Here is a 19,810-nt window from a genome sequence, read left to right as displayed (position 1 = left end):
ATATGAGGAGCTCTTTTCCAAAACGCTATAAATCCATTTTAATAGTTTTTAAGAAAATGTCCTTTTTTTGTTTATATTTAATTTATCCTGTAAAAATGGTCTATTGGCTCAGTCTGAACATGTTAAACAATGATTGTTGTTTAACAATGAATGTTAAATGAAACAACAATATTGTTGATAAATTCAAAGTTTATTATTTTTTTGTTTCAAAAGTAATTATACTAATTAAGGACATGGTGAAATTTTTCTTTTGATCGGTTCATGAAAAGGTTTATCCCACCCCTCTAAAACCAATTACAATTTCATTCGGTTTGGGCACTTTCATTCGGATTGGACTTTTAAACTGATTACAGTTCATGTAAATATACCTATTATTTGGGTAGCACACATATTCTGAATGCCTTTGGCAGAATTCAGATGAGCCATTTTAATCTAGATTAATCTACGAAGCTCTCATTCCACCACATCCCAAAGATGCTCTATTGGGTTGAGATCTGGTGACTGTGGGGGCCGTTTTAGTACAGTGAACTCATTGTTGTGTTCAAGAAACCAATTTGAAATGATTCAAGCTTTGTGACATGGTGCATCATTCTGCTGGAAGTAGCATCAGAGGAAGGGTACATGGTGGTCATAAAGGGATGGACATGTTCCGTGAGAAAATATCAAGCACTTCCATTTCAGAGTCCCTGTTATCAGATCTGTTGAAGGTGCTGTTCATGTTTGTTAGCCCAGTACATTTTACAACACAGTAGGCTACTGTAAGGGGGATGACTTTATAAGATTTTGGCCATATACCTATCCAAGTCCTTCATCACAGACAGTATCATCACACACACAGTATCACAGACACACACAGTACCCTACGCTCAAAATAAATAAATGCAAAAATAAATAAATGTATAAATAAATAAATGCATAAATAAATAAAAACATAAATAAATAAATGTAGAAAGGAATACATGTGGAAATAAATAAAAAAATATAAATAAATAAATGTATAAATAAATAAAAGAATAAATAAATATGGAAATAAATAAATAAATACATACATAAATATGAAAATAAATGTATAAATAATTATTCATTTGTGTTGCTTTTCTATGTACATTTATTTATATATTTATCTATTTTTGCTTATTTACATTTATTTGTATATTCATTTATTTATTTATGTATTTATTTATTTATTTATTTTTAATATTGGCAGCTTTGACATTCCATAGTCTTTAGGTAGTTGCCAAATTGACACACTCTGGCATACAGTGCGATTTCTGTGCAATTGTAACAGAGGGCGATTGTAATATCGTCAGTCCTCTCTGCCTGCCAAAGGACAAGCTGCTGAGTGATACTGTCTTGGTTAAGTTTTTCTGCAAAGACTCATTTTTGCGGTGTGAATGTATTTTTTTAATCTACAGTATTTTCCTTAAATTATAAAAATGCATGTCTATATTTAAATCCGTCTTGTTTTCATGATCATTCTGTTGTCTAACATTTGATATGTTTGTCAAACATAAGCTTTGTTGTTTCTAGCTAGCAGAGTAGCAGAGCTTGTCATGAGGTGGTACAGTTGGGAGCAATTGTAACACTGTTACATTTGCCCCCTGACACCCATCAAAATAGTGTCCAGTTTAGTAAGGACTTCAAGATAGATTTTTTTTTAAATCCCCATATAATTTAAGAAAAGTGTTTTTAGTTCAGTTTAGATATCTATGTACATCTCTAAATATTGTATTGTGGCTGAAAAAAATAGTTAATAGTTTTAAGTGGCTCATCACTCTTCTTTTAATTTTTGATGATTATAAATAACAACTAAGGAAAATCCCAAATATTGTAGACACCTAGTGCCACGCTTGAATCAGCTAATTAACTCAATAAGATGGTGATTTCAAAGCATTTTGAAAGTGACACACTTCCTGCTGCCAGTTGGTGGCACTATAACTTTGACTTCCTGTTTCCCTTTTCTCACCATAAATTTGTCTCCTCGCCACGGCCAAGCCGTTTGAGATATCAAAAATCTGCTCGCAATTTAGCATCCTCGGTGTCTTGACTTCATGCTGACTGAGTTTGGTGCTGATGGGAGGAATCATCTAGGAGAAGTATGTTAAATTCCAGAACATGCGTTTTCTGAAAAACCCATAATAGCTGTTGGGCTGATGCATAACTTAGAGCACGAAAGTTGTTCAGCCTGATGAGCACTATATGTGTACCGAGTTTCATACATCTACGTGCAAGTGTGTTTGATCTATGGACCAAGTTTTCAGACCCCAATTAAGGGGGTGCTGTCGAGCCCCCCTGCCACGCCCGGGTACCATCAAGAGAGAGGGTAAGACACAGAAAGAAATTTCTTAATGAATAGGCTGTTCCCAAAAGGACTGTATCAAGGCACCTCAGTGCGAAGTCTGCTGGAAGGAAAAAGTGTGGCAAAACACGCTGCACAATGAGAAGGGGTGACCGGACCCTGAGGAAGATTGTGGAGAAGCACCGATTCTAGACCTTGGGGGACCTGCGGAAGCAGTGGACCGAGTCTGGAGTAGAAACATCCAGAGCCACCGTGCACAGGCGTGTGCAGGAAATGGGCTACAGGTGCCGCATTCCCCAGGTCAAGCCACTTTTGGGCTAGAGAAGCAGCACTGGACAGTTGCTCAGTGGTCCAAAGTACTTTTTTCGGATGAAAGCAAATTTTGCATGCCATTCGGAAATCAAGGTGCCAGAGTCTGGAGGAAGACTGGGGAGAAGGAAATGCCAAAATGCCTGAAGTCCAGTGTCAAGTACCCACAGTCAGTGATGGTCTGGGGTGCCATGTCAGCTGCTGGTGTTGGTCCACTGTGTTTTATCAAGGGCAGGATCAATGCAGCTAGCAATCAGGAGATTTTGGAGCACTTCATGCTTCCGTCTGCTGAAAAGCTTTATGGAGATGAATTCATTTTTCAGCACAACCTGCCACCTGCTCACAGGGCCAAAACCACTGATAAATGGTTTACTGACCATGGTATTACTGTGCTCAACTCAAAAGTACTTTATTGCCTTAAACTCCAATAATGTCTGGTGTATTTCAGAGGAAAAATTATGTACTTCATCATCTCTTCCTGCTTTATCTTTATCTAAATTGCCCCTTGGTATTTCTTTGTATACTCAATGCCCAGTTGTAGCAAATACCCTAAAGATTTGTTTTCAGTACAGACAATATTTTGGTTTTAAAGACTGCCAAGATCAAACGTTTAGATATTTTCCAAATTTGTCATATAATCCAAAATCATTGCCCACTTTCCCTCCATTACAGGATTGAACACAAGTGTTCCACTGCATATGAAGGGAGTAATTTATAATGTATATATTATTTGAATGTCCATAGAAAGTACTAATCTAGACAAAATCCATGCAGACTGGATCTGGCAGTGGATATCAGACTTGGAATAATGCAATATCTAGAGTGAATGGAACAACCACCAGTACTCACTTAGTCTGTGGAGTACCTTTGAACTGAATTAAACCTATTACAGTAAGGTTAGACTGTCCAAGATCTATGCTAATGACATGCAAACATTGTTCTGATAAAGCAGACTTGGCTCATACGTTCTAGGCTTGCTCTAGACTGCTTGACTAAAAGGGACAAGAGCTACATTTAAAATTTGAGGCATATAGTAAGGATAATCAGACCTAGCTTTGAAATGGTTGTTTTTGGAGTATCTGAACAAGGTGTGGTCATGACCAAAAAAAGAAAAGATGATTGCACATGTATTTGGGCTTGGAGCATTTTACTTGATTGGAAATCAAAGAACCCACCCTTAGTTTCACTCTGGCTTAGTTATTTAATGCAGTCCTTACAACTATTTTATTAATCCATTCTCTTAGAGAATTCAGCGAACATTTCTACTCTGTATGGACTCCAATGATCACATTTTAAAAAAGGGTGCAAACCTCCCCCCAAACTAGACGATTAACACTTGTACACATTTGAAGAAATAAGTCAGACACAATGGGCTAACAACCTTGTCAAGTCTCTCCATGTTTGTAATATACTTTGCAATTCCTTCTCTCTTCAGACATAAGACAAATAAAACAGAAAAAGGACTGATTGTAAAAGCATTTTTATTCAGGTCATGTTTCTTGCAGCCACTACTGAATCAAACTATGGACAGGGAGATGTGTAGGTCGTCTCAAACGAGTCACCTGAAAGAGGAACATCAAATGAGCTGGATCATGATCAGTGAATTCAGTCAGAGCAAAGCATGATTAGGGATGAAAGCATACTCGTCTGATAGTAGTCATAAACATTGATGACCGCTGGTTTAAGATTAGTCACTGGAAGGACCCGTTTCAGCTGAAGAGTGTAAATCATGGGGACTCCTTTGGGAACCTGTGAGATCGAAACTATAAACAGCAGCACAAACACAAGATGACAGCTAGTGACTGTACCCAATGTATACAGTCTCACCTCTTTCAGATAGACTAGGACATGATCATCATCAGCATCAACTCGTTCTACCAGCGGGGCAAACGATTGGGGTGGAGAACCAAGCTGAGAGGAAAGAGATCATTATTTACAGACACCATTACATCTAAAGGCACTCCAAGCATCTTGGAACTAAAACCTTAAACACACAAACCGGTGACGTATCTGCTGTGAAGCCTGACAGGAGCTTAATGTCCACGATAACCATGTTAGTGCTTGCTTTTACACCGTTGTATCTGAGTGTGACGTGGGAAATAAAGAGGTTTAGTCAACAAGATTAAGAACACAGCTTCCTTTTGTAAGAGGAACAAACAAGAGCTGGCTTCAGGACAAAGTCAAAGGTGTTCTTACTTCACTGTGAAGTTCAACATGAGATTGGCCCCAAGCAGTTGGCAGTCTCCAGTCACTGTCGCGTCGACACTCAGTGTTTTGGTATCTTTAATTGGTGTTGGGATGTTGTAGAAACATGCAACCTATAGTACAAGTAAAGCACTAAGATTTTGATGTGAACTAGAAAGTGTAAAGGCTTAAAATACAGACCTGCACAGACACACAAGTGGATCCTGATGCTTTAACACTATATTTGCCAGGAACATTCTTCAGCAGCTTCTCCTGATACAGCAGCCTGTTGTCCCGATTCACAGTGAAGCTATAAGAGTCTCCTCCTACTACTGATGACTTTACGGTAACAGTGCTGGAGCCATCTAAACTGAAGACTTGAGCAGCGTACACAGACAAGGCATGAAGAGCCACCACTGTGTCCTGAAAACAAGCACCAGATTAAAAATAAATTCCACTGAAATGTTTTTGATCACATTTGGTAGTCAGCGGCACCTGGGTGGAGGAGAAGCCTCCATAAGGATTCTGCTGAGTCACCAGCCAGTTGACAATGCGGTTAGCATAGCCCAGAGTAGCTGTCGTAAGAGGACGTTCAGTGAGAACCGCTAGCAGCACATAAGCACTGATCTCCACTGCCAGAGTATCACCAGATGTTGTCTGAGACCAATGGAGTTTAGTGCCTTAGGAAGAGAAGGAGGGGAGAAAGTCAATGACAAACACAACAGCTCAAACAAGCTGAAGGTCAATTTCACCTTCAGAAATGGCACGGTTGTTCAAGGCAGTTAAAAGCTGTGATCGAGTGGTGGTCTCTCCAGCCCCAGCCAGACTGAAGGCGTAGGCCAGTAGAGCCGTGGCGTAAGTGTTTCCCAGGCTCCCAACAACAGGCCTCAAGCAGGACAGAGCGTTGGCAAGGACAGGATCCTGAAAGCGAACCAGATATCAGACAAAAGCCAGAAAAGGAAGGTAATTTGCTACTGGGGATGTTTTTACTGTGACAGGGACGCCTAGCTCAAGCAGCGATGCAACAATGTAGGCAGTCATGGTCACGCCATCACCAACTCCACCCTAAAAACACACCAGCAAAATTGATTTAGAATGGTCTCACACCAAGTCCATTGGTTAGAGCTGCACAATTCAGAATCGTAGGAAAATCGTTATTCTCAGTTTATGCCAGTACACAAGGCCAATAAATTGTGTGGTTGAAAAGACCAAGGCTTTTTCTCTATACATTTACATGGCAGCTGCTCTTTGGATCAGCATCAGCAAGAACACAGATGTGATGATCGTACTTTAAAGTCCCTAAAGTCCTCTGTTTCACATCACAAGTGACAGGGTGTGAGCAGCCTTTTTTGCTGCCCTTCACAATGAATGAGTGTTCACATTAGGAGCATGACAGCCAAACTATCATTCATTAACATGGGCTGCAAAAAAATATGCGCTCAAGCTCACACTTATGACGTGAAATGGCCATTATAGACAGCGGGATCGTTGTCATTTAAAAATAAAGTCATCTGGGTGTTTGAATAGAGATTGCAATATCTTAAAGATTAATTGTGCAGCTCTAGATGGAGCACATTAAGAAACATGTAGTGTACCTTCATTTCATTGTGGTGCAAAGTTCCCTGCTGCACAAAACAGCCGTCTGAACCCTGCGTGCTGATCAACCAGTCCTTTGCACTCTGCAGGACATTCGGATCTATGAAGACGAATTCCCTCGCTAGTCCAAAAGACCTCAGGACAAAGGCGGTCAACCTGGCCATGTAGATCACATGTGGTATCACAAACTGAATTTACAAACCGCTGGTGACAGATTATACACAGCAGTAGAACAGCATGAAACTCACCACGTATTGGATTCATCATTACCAAAGGTGCTGAATGAACCATCATTGTGCCTGTAGTTCAGTTGTCGTTGGTATCCTGATTAGGTTAAAAGCCACATGTAAATGGATCAGGACAGGAGTTAGACAGTCCTGCTCTTCTCATTGGAGAATCAGACTATTTAAAGTAGGTTTGGTCATCCATACCACTCTGAAGGTAGCCTGTGGCAGTCTCTCTAATGGCTGCAGTGAGTTGCCCCGTGACCTTCAGGTACAGCAGGATGTAAATATTGGGAGCAAGAACAATCATATTCTGTTCTCCACAGCCATATGGCATCTGTAGCAACCCATCTAGATTCTTCAGTGCACGACCCATTATATCCCCTACAAGAGGATAAGCATAAAGCCCACATCAGAAACAGTTATTTTTCCAAACATCCCCTGCCAGTTTCTACTCAATGAAATGCTTTACCAAGGACTGAAACGGAGCATCTGGCAGATCCCTGAACCACATTTGTTGGAAATGTCAGAGTCACATCTTCAGAGAGAACGTTTCCTGTAGACCAAAGAGAAAGGATTAGCATTGAGCACTAAGCTAATGTTTGGCTGTACAGGGAGAATGTTTGGGAATCACTGAGTGCAAACAAACCCTTTGGACACAGCAACCAACTCTGGGTGTTTGTTCTTTCAACTCCTTCAGGCTATTAAAGCAATAAACCACATCGTTAAACCGGAATGAGCCCCATGAGCAAACCCCAGAAGAAGTTTAACACTTACCAGGACAAGTAGACTTCGAGTGACAACGTCAATGCGCCCTCTCGTCGGCACAGTCACGGCTTCAGTGCCACATCGAGTCCGGGATGGCTCAGCTGAAGCATTGACAGTCACATTGATAGCTCCTGTGGGTGACATAAATGAGCAACACCACATACACTTCAAATTTAGAAAGACAGTCCAAAACTGACCGAGAACAGAAGCTGAGAGAACCCATTTGAAGGTCTTTCTCCCATTGGCACAAAGACAAGACGAATATGGATCAGCATATGGTTTAAGAGTGTAGTTCGAGGACAAAGCTGGAGTCACTTTAACCTGCCAAAAAAAAAAACACCCAGCACATGGAACAAAGACACATGACCTTCCCTATACAGATCTATTTGTAGGATTTGGGGGCAAAGCCAACACAAATTAACCTTCCATGTGATTTAAATAATTCCACACAAACTCACTCCAGACCCAAATTAATAGTCTTAACGGAGCCCACTCAATTTATGATCCGAGACCAAGTAACTATCAAATGGATGACTGTTACCAAGCAAGGCACACTTTCATTGCATGCAATCATAATTCAGAAGACTGCTTGATTGAAATCTAAGATGTAGCAGTCTTATTCAAGCATGTCTAAATGCTTCTCTGTACTCTGAGTGGGAAGTTGACACCACAATTTTAAGTTTATGGTGAGGCGCGAAAGCCACCTCAGAAGTCAGGCCCCCAGACACAAGAAAAGAAACCCTATTCAAAGAATTCACAAATTACAAACACTAAGTAATACTTCCAGATTCTAACTTAACTGATGCATTGATTGAAGAGTGGAATAACCTCATCTAAGAAACCATGGGAGGGTTAAAGTACTGATTGATGGTTCATCCAGGTCATGTCTAACCTGCAAGTGTGATTGCTCCCATCATCGATATTTATTTATTTTTTAAAAATAATTTAAAAAAAAGAGAAAAAAAAGTCTTGTTTGCATTTAAAAGTAGTGTTCTTGTTTTATACGCTTAACACTTTAGATTATGTTGCCTTAATTAACTGGTGTTTTCACTACTGGTTGGATATTAATGTCTGCAGAGTTGCAGCACTGACCCTTTCAAAATGCTCTACAAGTAATTCCCTTTGAGATAAAATTGACCCGTTTCTCTTACATCAGGGGTGTCCAACCCTGCACCTGGAGGGCCACCATTCTGCAAGGTTTGGCTCCAGCACCAATTAAACACCTGAACCAGCTAAATGAAGGTCTTCAAGGAAGGTGTATTGAGGCAAGTTAAAGCTAAACTCTGCAGGACAGTGGCCCTAAAGGACTGAGTTTGGCCTGACATTTTGCATATTATACACAAAAAAAACATGACAGACCATTATGCATTTGGACAGATAGCTGAAGACTGTGGCCTTCAGATCAAAAGACTCCCCACGGATGATGGAGTATGGCAGGGAGAGCTCCAGGAAGAAGGGCTGGAAGACCGTCAGCTGAGCAGGAGGTGCCAGACCAAAACCTTTGGATGACAGGCAGAATGCCTCTGTCTCCCATGTGGTGATGGTGTCTGGAACCATGAGGGGAACTTTTGTGGATCCAGTGGCTCTGAAGGACAGCAGAAAAAAGAAATAAGAGGGAAGTATTTAAAAAAAAAAAAAAAAAAAAAAAAAAAAAAGGATGAGTAGCTTTAGAAGGATTAAGCACAAGATGCTCTACCAACCCCACTTGAGCAAGCTGCCAGAGCCAGGTTTCTGGAAAGTAAGTCCTGACGGTCACTTTAGAAGCAGGAAGTGATGGCTCCTCCAAAAGAGGAAGTGTTCTCGCTGTTGCTAGTACTAAAGTAGCAGCCATTTCTTCCATCACCATGTCTACATTAGGACGACGGAAAAGCTCCACTGAAAGAGAAGCGATTTTATACTGATTTACTCTGAACTGGCAATGTCTGCAGAACGAACATGATCGTTCAAGTGGTTCATAAACACCCTCATGGCATTAATAAAATAAAAACAAAAACAAGTGAATAACCTCCCTTTTTTTGTCAAGGCCAGTTCACCACATGCAGAGTGAACTTTTGAAAATAGCCTGTCTGCATAGACCTACTTTCAGGGAAGCTGGGATACAGCTTGCACGGAGGGGCTCGTACAGCAAGATTTGTTGCGACCTTCATTCCCAGGTTCTGTCAGATTAACAAGTGAGAAACAGATTTAAAGTCAATGCTGCATTATTCAGTGACTAAATGGTCGAGTTGTTTTGTACCTTGAAGGTTGTGTAAGCTTCATTTGTAGAAACAGTGTCGTGAGGTATATAAATAGACCAACGGGATAGAATACCAAAACACTCTGGTTCATCCGCAATGCTATCTGGATAACCTGATAGCGATTGCACTGGGAGCAAGTCAAACACCTGGGGACAAAGAAAGGTGTTTAAGTCACTCGTTTCTGGAAAATGTAACTAATGCATTGTTTGGCAAGTTAAAGTATTTATTATGTTATGCGTTAGACGTGCAACCCCTCCTGCTTGAACAGCCCACCCCAAGCAGGACTCAAACTCCGGTCCACCATGAGTCAGACACTAACACGGAGGCTAAAGGCTACAATCTCTAGAGTCTCTTGAGATCATAGGAGTGAGGTTTACTTGCACAGGAGCTACTAGCTGGCCTCTGTTAGAGATGCAGACTAAAAAAAACTGCTATAATCCAATCAGTCACAAAAAAGGATAGGCTTGTCAAACTGAGCTATCAGCATTACTCAAATTCTAAAGAAACTTACATTTCAATCAATACCAACAAATCAAATCAGCTGTACATGGATACCATTTTAGCACTCAGACGTCTTCCTGGCTCCATGATCCGGACACTCTGATCAACAGCACTGATGCCACACAGAGATCCTGCTTGAGCAGAGACAGTCAGAACATTTCTCTCAGCAGGAACGGCTGTATCAGGAGAGAACTGCAGAGACACCTGAAACAAGGACCACCAAGCTGTAGGGCACGTCACCATTCCCCTGTGAACCCCCATTAGCCAAAAGATGCCAGTGCACATACCTGGTTTTGGAAACACATTTCTGTCTCAAAAGACACACTAGCAGCAACTACTTTCTCACTGGGCAGAATACAGTAGGCCAGAATCTGCACTGCTGGAGCCATAGCAGCAGTGACAAACAGTTGGAAAGACACAGAGCCACTTCTGACTGTATTAGAAGCCCTCACGCTTACTCTCTGAAATCCATGGAGGACGATCACTCCTCTGGACAAGACCTGACAGAAGACAAACGGTGCATAAGATGCACTGGACAGACAAAAGCAGTTAATAAATAAATCTGATGTCCATTCACCATATAGATGATGTCAGCATTGTAGTCACCAGTCTCTCCAACAAAGGAATACTTCACAGTTACTGGAAACACAGCACCACATTTGAGCGGCTGCTCGAGCTTCACTATAGTCAGTTCACTAGATGATGGGTTGTCAGAAGTGGGTCGGAGAAGCTGAACAACCCTCCTATCTGTAGTGAAGTATGGTGATCTGTAACTATAAACAACCGCTGGAGTCACACTTGCCTGGGGAACAATGGAACAGAATCAGTTTCTTGCAAGAGAAAAATCTTCATGTCACAAGATAGAGAGCAAATCGTACCACCAGACTGAGATCAGCTTTAGTAAGATCAGCAGTGTTGAGGGAGAACGTGGCCAGGCCATTCTGATTTGTGGTCAGATTCAGCCACAGTTTGTTGGGCCAGCTGTTACCGTCCAGGAGATACACCGCTTTGTTCACGATGGGAGTACCATCAAAACGAGACACTGATATCTGTTAGGAATGATCAAGGTTAGACAAGGGACCCAATGTGAAGGCTTCTGAAACCAGGGATAAATTTACCTTTCCATTAATTGTTAATCCAGGTTCAAAATAATCTGGGAGGTCCACAAACGTGACCTTGCCAACTTCAAATGTAATGGACACAGTTGCAGATTTTGACATCACTACATCTACAGAAAAAAGAAACACCGGATAAACACGTCAACTTCATACATGTACCATTGGTTCAGATCAGCCAATAGCTCACCTGTTCCCTCCTCAGTGACATTCACATTTACAAGAAATGTGTCTTGCATATCATATTCAAATTCAGTGTTGAAAAATTCTGACGCATTAACAGTAAGGGAGGCACAGCCCGTGGCATTCATCTGGTAGAAGAAAAGGCACATTTAATGCAAGAACAAGCAGGAGACACCATCCACTGTAACGCAGGAGTCACACCTTTGTGGTTTTATTCAGACACCGACGGCTCACATTAGGAACAACATATGGAAATGGATTACGGCACACTTCCATCAACGCTTGGCCAGGTACAGGCTGGCCATACGTGTATCTGGGAAATGAGTCACAGGGAACAAGATCAAAAACTGACCAACCACAAGACAAGAGAATGGAAGCCTCACTCACTTGGCACAGGCCTCAACCTTTAGCCCCAAATCTCCAACACTGAACATCTGTGGTGTATTTACGGTCACATCAAACTTGGGCAAAACTAAACAAGAAACAAGACTCTTCTAAGACCTTAGCTCTTTCATTGAACTGCTGCACATTGTACATGCACCACTTACCGTATTTTTTCACCTCAAAAACTTGGGAGATCATCCGGTCACCAATAAAAGCCTTTAGTGTGTACATCCCTAGCTGAGCCTCTGGGTTTAACTCGTGAGAAAGCTGCAAGATCCACTGCGGTGAGGAAACGTTTGTCCACTGACCAATCCGGTTATTATTATTGTCCTATTAAGACAATTAACAGCTCAGAAAAACAGCAGACATGCAAAAAGCTTAATTGGCACCATTCAAATACTTGCACTGGAACAAATTCTTACCTCTAGCACCACCAGATTGTACTGCAAGGACACAAAGACATAGGCATTTAAAACACAAACATTGGTACACCGGCCATTGAAGAGTGCAAAACTGCCAATTTATTGCATGCTATTTTTTCAGGTCTGTTCAGGTCTTACCATCTGATCAAAAGGCAAAAATCTGGGATCCATGGTGACAACTCTGAAATTCACTGCAAAAGACAGCGGCATCATGCAATTGATGATCAAAACTTATATTCAATCAAGGGTCATGACTGCTCACCTGTTTGCCCTGGATTGTAGATGGGTTTGTCTGTTTGGATGAAGGTCAAAGGCAGGTAACGTCTGAACATGACTTTCCTCTCTTCGGTTGCTCTGAAGATCCTCCCTTGAACTTCCACCTTCAGCTTCTGCACAGATTCTCCATCTACTCGAGGAGCCTATAGAGAAACCCAGTTAACAACAAACCAGAAAAGAAAAAGCCACATGTCTCATGAAAACAGACCTGGAAACTGAAGCAGTTGTGAAACGGCTTAGAAGAAACTGTCTGCACAAGTTGAATAGTCCTGTTGACATCAAGCAGAGAAACTGTCATTGTGAGACTCTCTTGGGGTTTCAGAAGGGTTATGCATAATTTGGCCTCAGATCCAGACTCAATCACTGCAGGGACCGTCACCATGAATAACCTGTGGACACATGAAATTTAGATTTAGTGACCAAAGGGAATCAGGTCAGAACATTCACATAAAGTGGCTGCCACAGGGTTGACAGGTCTGTTCATAATGGACAATTAAAAATAGCCCAAAGTGACACTGTTGGGGGTGAGTTTACATGGTCAGGCGGGAGTTAGAGCTGCACGATTCTGGATAAACAGAAACGATTGGTTCTTGATAGAAATCACGATTCTTAACAGAGAACATGCAACTTACTAGAGGTTCTGACAAAATCTTAATTGCAGCAGTGCATTTAAACATATTTAACATGAAATCTTAAAATTCATCTCTTTTTAAAGATGCGAGTAAGGAAATTCCCACCATTTATGGTGATGTGTGACAACACCGGTAATACCAGTAATCACAGACGGGGCTTTTTTTTTTTTTAAAGCTAATTCTAAAACGGAAGTAAAACGTGCACAGCCACTTGGGCATTAATATCATTGTACAGCAAAGCGAGTGCTTTCAATGAATTCCTATGGAAGCAGAGCTTCCAGAATTAACTGAAAACTCACTAGTGCAGTATATGAATTAACTTTACTTTTTTAGTTTAGAATTCATTTTGCTTGAATGGCTGGTTCATCCTCCTATTATTTTTAAAGAATAAAACAGTACAGTGACAAACTTGTGTAAATAGTGCTTTTACAATTCACCTAGAAACCAAATCTTCCGTCATCTTGCCAGTCAGCTCAGTCACGATACATTAATCCAACTCCTGCTGCGACTCAAAATGTGAATGATTGGTTGAAAGGTTTATTCTGGTGTGAGGTTTGTTATTTTAGGGTTATTGATCTCAGTTCAGTTAACTACATGTCTGCGGGGAGCCTCAAGCAATTTTGCAATACAACTGCATAACTAATAAGTAATGCAGGACTAATAAGTAGCACTACATTAACACACAACTACTACTATTAACTTATATAGAATCAAACTGAACTAATCAGAAAGTAACATCAAATTTAGGAGCTAGTGCCTTAAGTAATCAATAGTTACTGACTGAGATTAGCCTCATTAATTACTATTAACTAACCAACCAATTATCACAACATTATTGGGTTTCTGAGATGTAATTATTTTCTTTACTCTGAATAAAGTCATAAAGAGCATCACTAATTATTTAAAGCTGCAATCCATAACTTTTTGCACTCTAGCGGTTAATAAACAGAACTGCACGCGTCTTGTGGAAGAACATTGCAGCCAGAGCTACTTCTCTCTGTTCATGTCTATGGCGAGTCACACATGTAGGGACTGTGGTCCTCCGCAGCAGTACCTACTAGTCTGGCCTGAAATAGTCCCAATATAAACACTTATTATAAGTGTACCATAATGATTCAGGTTAAGACAAAAACATGGTTTAGAAAATGGATTCATGTTGTACATTGTATAATATTTGTAAATCTTGAACACATAAAAAAACAACAACAACAACAACAAGTTACAGACAGCAGCTTTAAGTGTAACCTATTATGCAGGCGCTACTAGTGATCTAGATCTAGAGTTTCTAAACCATTATTTTAAAATGGAAAATATGTTCTCACTTTAAAATAATGGTCCAGATCACCAGTAGTCCTTGAAGGTTGCTTGAGTACTTGAGATGCATTTTATTACTTTATTCAGAGTAACAAAAGACATTTAAGAACTACAATGTTTTCCACTTTAAAATAATGGTCCAGATCAATAGAAGTTGCTGCATTATGACTAATTAAAGTTGTTAGTGATGCATTTTGACCACATTGAGAGTAAACAGAAAATCTCACATCTCAGACATGTTAATGTTGTGATTAGTAATTCATTAGGAATTATTTATAATTTTACCTTTTTACCCATCTTTCCTATCTTAGGCCTTAATTCAATATTACTTGCGGATTAGTTCAGCTTGTTTCTATATTAGTTAATAGTAGTAGCTGAAGTGTTAATGTAGTTCTACTTATTGCATAGGTATCTATTAATAGGACCATTATTCAAAGTGTTACCAGTTTGACTTTGTCATACATCTACAAAAGCTCTTATTGAGAATTAAATGTTCAGATTTTATGGAAAGTTGTGTTTCAAGTCACCGTCAGTGTTTGCTTTAGTTGAGCTCTTGCCTCTTTACTTTAACAACTACAGTTCCTGGGTGCTGAATTTCACTCTTCTGACTTTCAGAGCTCAGTTTGGGTTAGCAAACCCTTCCTAGGGTCATTAACACAATAGTTAACTTAATGACTCAGAAGGGTTAACTGACCCAAACTGCAGTGTGAAAAATTTCACAAATCGATAGTGAGGTAGGCTATATGATTTCAGCAAGGGCTAACTGCCCGAAACTGCGCTTTGAAATGGGTTGGCAAGTCAAATGGTTCACGGACCAGCACTGTCCAAATCGGTCACAAATCGGACTAGTCTATTTGAGTAACATCACTTAAAAAAGGGAAACATTTCTGAACGGAGAACTGCATTAAAATTCACGAATCAAGATTGACATGTTATTATAGACGTCGCGCTTGGGATCTATATGGCCAAACTAATTCTGCATATTGAACCGCAAGCTCGAACTGCGGTCCTTACTTACGGTCCTGATGTCTGTCCATCAACAGCAAAGAGGAAAAGGGCTAAAATGAGCCCTTTCCAAACACAAATCTCCCTCACAGCCATGAAGAGCAATCATCCAACAAGACTACAAAGAAATCGAGCAGCACACATGTACACTGCTCTACAGCTTAAATCTAAATCGTCTGTCCTACCGATGGCATGCAGCGTTATTAAAACGCTCTTAATAATTGGGTTCAGTTTGATTTACCACTCAGGCAATCAGGACGTCTTTTATGGAATGTCAAAGCTGCCAATATTAAAAATAAATAAATACATAAATAAATGAAGACTTCATGCAAAAGCCTCTAAATTAATTTGATGTTTTTCTTTAAAATAAGCATTTTTGTCAGGCTTCCATGTATATGTTTTTACCTAATACCGGTAGGCCTACTTCTGAATGGGCTGAGGTTGGGATTTAAAGGGTTAGTTCACTTTAAAATGAAAATTCTGTCGTCCTTTACTCACCCCCACGTTGTTTAAAACCTGTATGAATTTCTTTCTTCAGCTGAACACAAGGGAAGATATTTTGATGAATGTCAGTAACCAATCAGATAACTGGAGCCATTTACTTCCATAGTATTTTTTTCCTACTATGGGAGTCAATGGCTCCAAGTCTTTAGCCTACTTCCATAAACTCATATCCAGAGGCAACCTTATTAAAAGTATGAAGGTCACGTTAATCCAAAAATATGGCGTGATGGAATCAATGAAGTGAAATGTTTAATATCAAACTAAAACAGACAGCAGGTGGCAGCAAGTCACTGTCTTAATAAATGAGTTTAATCCATTCGTTTGATTCTTTAAAATACACAAATCAAAAACAACAAAACGTGTTAAAGCGGTTCAGCTGTATATTTTTTTCTAATGATTTCTATTTATGCGTTATTTAAAAATATATATATATATATATATATATATATAATATATATATATATATATATATATATATATATATATATATATATATATATATATATATATATATATATATATATATATATATATATATATATATATAATAGGCCTAATAAAAATAAATAAATAAATACATGACCAAATGTTCAAAAAGTTGGCAGAGAAGGGGTCATGTTAGGGGGAACAACATAATTGATGATAGGCTATTTTTCGGGGGCCATGAGTTTTTCTCACCTGTTGTATTGAAAAATGAACTTCATGCTGTATAGGGAATATAACACCTGTGCCCTATAAAGCCTGGATGCGATTTGTAAATAATAATAATAGCAATAATAGTAATAATAATAATAATAATAATAATAATAATAATAATAATAATAATATTAATAATATTATTATTAATAATAATAATAATAATAATAATAATAATAATAATAATAATAATGATAATGATAATAATAATAAAGTTATGTAGCTTACTAGTACATATATGAGGAGCTCTTTTCCAAAACGCTATAAATCCATTTTAATAGTTTTTATGAAAATGTCCTTTTTTTGTTTATATTTAATTTATCCTGTAAAAATGGTCTATTGGCTCAGTCTGAACATGTTAAACAATGATTGTTGTTTAACAATGAATGTTAAATGAAACAACAATATTGTTGATAAATTCAAAGTTTATTATTTTTTTGTTTTAAAAGTAATTATACTAATTAAGGACATGGTGAAATTTTTCTTTTGATCGGTTCATGAAAAGGTTTATCCCACCCCTCTAAAACCAATTACAATTTCATTCGGTTTGGGCACTTTCATTCGGATTGGACTTTTAAACTGATTACAGTTCATGTAAATATACCTATTATTTGGGTAGCACACATATTCTGAATGCCTTTGGCAGAATTCAGATGAGCCATTTTAATCTAGATTAATCTACGAAGCTCTCATTCCACCACATCCCAAAGATGCTCTATTGGGTTGAGATCTGGTGACTGTGGGGGCCGTTTTAGTACAGTGAACTCATTGTTGTGTTCAAGAAACCAATTTGAAATGATTCAAGCTTTGTGACATGGTGCATCATTCTGCTGGAAATAGCATCAGAGGAAGGGTACATGGTGGTCATAAAGGGATGGACATGTTCCGTGAGAAAATATCAAGCACTTCCATTTCAGAGTCCCTGTTATCAGATCTGTTGAAGGTGCTGTTCATGTTTGTTAGCCCAGTACATTTTACAACACAGTAGGCTACTGTAAGGGGGATGACTTTATAAGATTTTGGCCATATACCTATCCAAGTCCTTCATCACAGACAGTATCATCACACACACACAGTATCACAGACAGTACCTTACACTCAAAGAAATGTATAAATAAATAAATACAAAAATAAATAAATGTATAAATAAATAAATGCATAAATAAATGAAAACATAAATAAATAAACGTAGAAAGGAATAAATGTGGAAATAAATAAAAAATATAAACAAATAAACGTAGAAATAAATAAAAGAATAAATAAATATGGAAATAAATAAATAAATATGAAAATAAATGTTTAAATAATTATTCATTTTTGTTGCTTTTCTATGTACATTTATTTATATATTTATCTATTTTTGCTTATTTACATTTGTTTGTATATTTATTTATTTATGTATTTATTTATTTTTAATATTGGCAGCTTTGACATTCCATAGTCTTTAGGTAGATGCCAAATTGACACACTCTGGCATACAGTGCGATTTCTGTGCAATTGTAACAGAGGGCGATTGTAATATCGTCAGTCCTCTCTGCCTGCCAAAGGACAAGCTGCTGAGTGATACTGTCTTGGTTAAGTTTTTCTGCAAAGACTCATTTTTGAGTTGTGAATGTATTTTTTTAATCTACAGTATTTTCCTTAAATGGTCTTAAAAATGCATGTCTATATTTAAATCCGTCTTGTTTTCATGATCATTCTTTTGTCTAACATTTGATATGTTTGTCAAACATAAGCTTTGTTGTTTCTAGCTAGCAGAGTAGCAGAGCTTGTCATGAGGTGGTACAGTTGGGAGCAATTGTAACACTGTTAAATTTGCCCCCTGACACCCATCAGAATAGTGTCCAGTTTAGTAAGGACTTCAAGATTTTTTTTTATCCCCTTATAATTTAAGAAAAGTGTTTTTAGTTCAGTTTAGATATCTATGTACATCTCTTAATATTGTATTGTGGCTGAAAAAAATAGTGTATAGTTTTAAGTGGCTCATCACTCTATACGCCATGCTGCCAACTCTGAGAGCTGACCCACCAAAGACCACAGGAAGATTCAAGAGTTCTCGGGAATAACCCATTTATTTTCACCACTCAACAGACTGGCTTGTTGGCCATGTTAATGTGTTGCGTGTGGTTTTGTTGCATTCACGCATAACACTTTGACCAAAAAGGCGATATCACCAGTTATTAAACTTCAGCATAACTTAAAGGGTTAGTTCACTCATAAATGAAATTTTTGTCATTAATGACACCCTTATGTCGTTCGACACCCGTAAGACCTCCATTCATCTTCGGAACACAGTTTAAGATATTTTATATTTGGTCCGAGAGCGTATCCAAGTGTATCCACACTATACTGTCCATGTCCAGAAAGGAAATAAAAACATCATCAAAGTAGTCCATATGTGACTGTGGTGTGACAGGCAGCGGGGCGAGGGACCGCTAGAGCGGGCCGGTGATTAATGTTCACGAGTGCCAGCTGCGTGGCACACCGGTCTCGTCTCGCGGCCATGTGACGGGAGCATAAAAGGAGGAACAAGGGCTGCGGAAGACGAGAGAGGACCAGGCCTGGATTTATGTTGAGTTTTGCTTATGTGTTTGTGGGCAGTCGTCCGTGAGGGGCTGCCCACATTTTATTTTGTGTGTGTTTGCGGGCAGTCATCCGTAACATTTGACTTCTAATGTTTCAATCAATATTTTGACTCTAACGTCGCTTGTAAAAACATTTGGTGACTGTTGACAAGTAGTTACCAACATCAAATTTTCATCCAAATATTTCAAAAAGTTTTTGAGCAATGACAACATGGCCAAAATTTGTTACAATTGCCCCCGGTCTCCTCTACCCAGTGGTTTGGGGACCTTGGATTATCCATTTTTACAACATGAACTGGAGGCATGCAACATTTTCTTAAATTGCTGCTATTTGATAGCTGCCAACAGAACTCAAAGATCTCCCTCTTTTCGTTTTCTTTCTTGCTGCAATAAAGAATGGTTCAACTTCTGCTTTCGCGCATGCTCAGTGAGGGGAAATAGGGCTATCTGAACGTGCCCCTGACTTCCGGTTTTAGTGGCAGCCACTTTAAGCCACTCTTAAAATGTTTCAATTTGAACAGAATCACTAGGGGAAAAAGAAGAAAAAAGTTAAAATATAAAAATGATAAAAATGAG

The 19,810-nt window shown here is 39.0% G+C and overlaps 1 protein-coding gene across 1 annotated transcript; it reads right to left on the bottom strand.

The window, feature by feature from the left end:
• Positions 1-4,072: 4,072 nt before the first annotated feature.
• On the bottom strand, positions 4,073-15,635 carry LOC137088879 (alpha-2-macroglobulin-P-like). The gene is made up of 34 exons (XM_067452241.1): positions 15,463-15,635; positions 12,707-12,887; positions 12,485-12,641; positions 12,361-12,413; positions 12,223-12,243; positions 11,965-12,130; positions 11,804-11,888; positions 11,618-11,729; positions 11,424-11,544; positions 11,237-11,346; positions 10,997-11,167; positions 10,696-10,920; positions 10,406-10,618; positions 10,173-10,322; positions 9,617-9,763; positions 9,461-9,536; positions 9,081-9,255; positions 8,740-8,965; positions 7,578-7,701; positions 7,390-7,511; positions 7,262-7,313; positions 7,085-7,168; positions 6,820-6,996; positions 6,637-6,712; positions 6,388-6,544; positions 5,783-5,857; positions 5,545-5,713; positions 5,288-5,472; positions 4,994-5,215; positions 4,805-4,926; positions 4,608-4,689; positions 4,436-4,519; positions 4,252-4,357; positions 4,073-4,170 (listed from the first exon to the last, which is right to left on the bottom strand). The coding sequence occupies exons 1-34, from the start codon at positions 15,543-15,545 to the stop codon at positions 4,130-4,132; spliced, it is 4,350 nt and encodes a 1,449-aa protein (XP_067308342.1). The 5' UTR covers positions 15,546-15,635; the 3' UTR covers positions 4,073-4,129.
• Between the last annotated feature and the right edge of the window lie 4,175 nt (positions 15,636-19,810).

Source organism: Pseudorasbora parva, chromosome 9 (assembly GCF_024679245.1).
Source record: "Pseudorasbora parva isolate DD20220531a chromosome 9, ASM2467924v1, whole genome shotgun sequence".
Lineage (NCBI taxonomy): Eukaryota > Metazoa > Chordata > Actinopteri > Cypriniformes > Gobionidae > Pseudorasbora > Pseudorasbora parva.
Note: the sequence above shows the minus strand (reverse complement) of the source record. Positions and strands in the feature narration are given on the sequence as shown.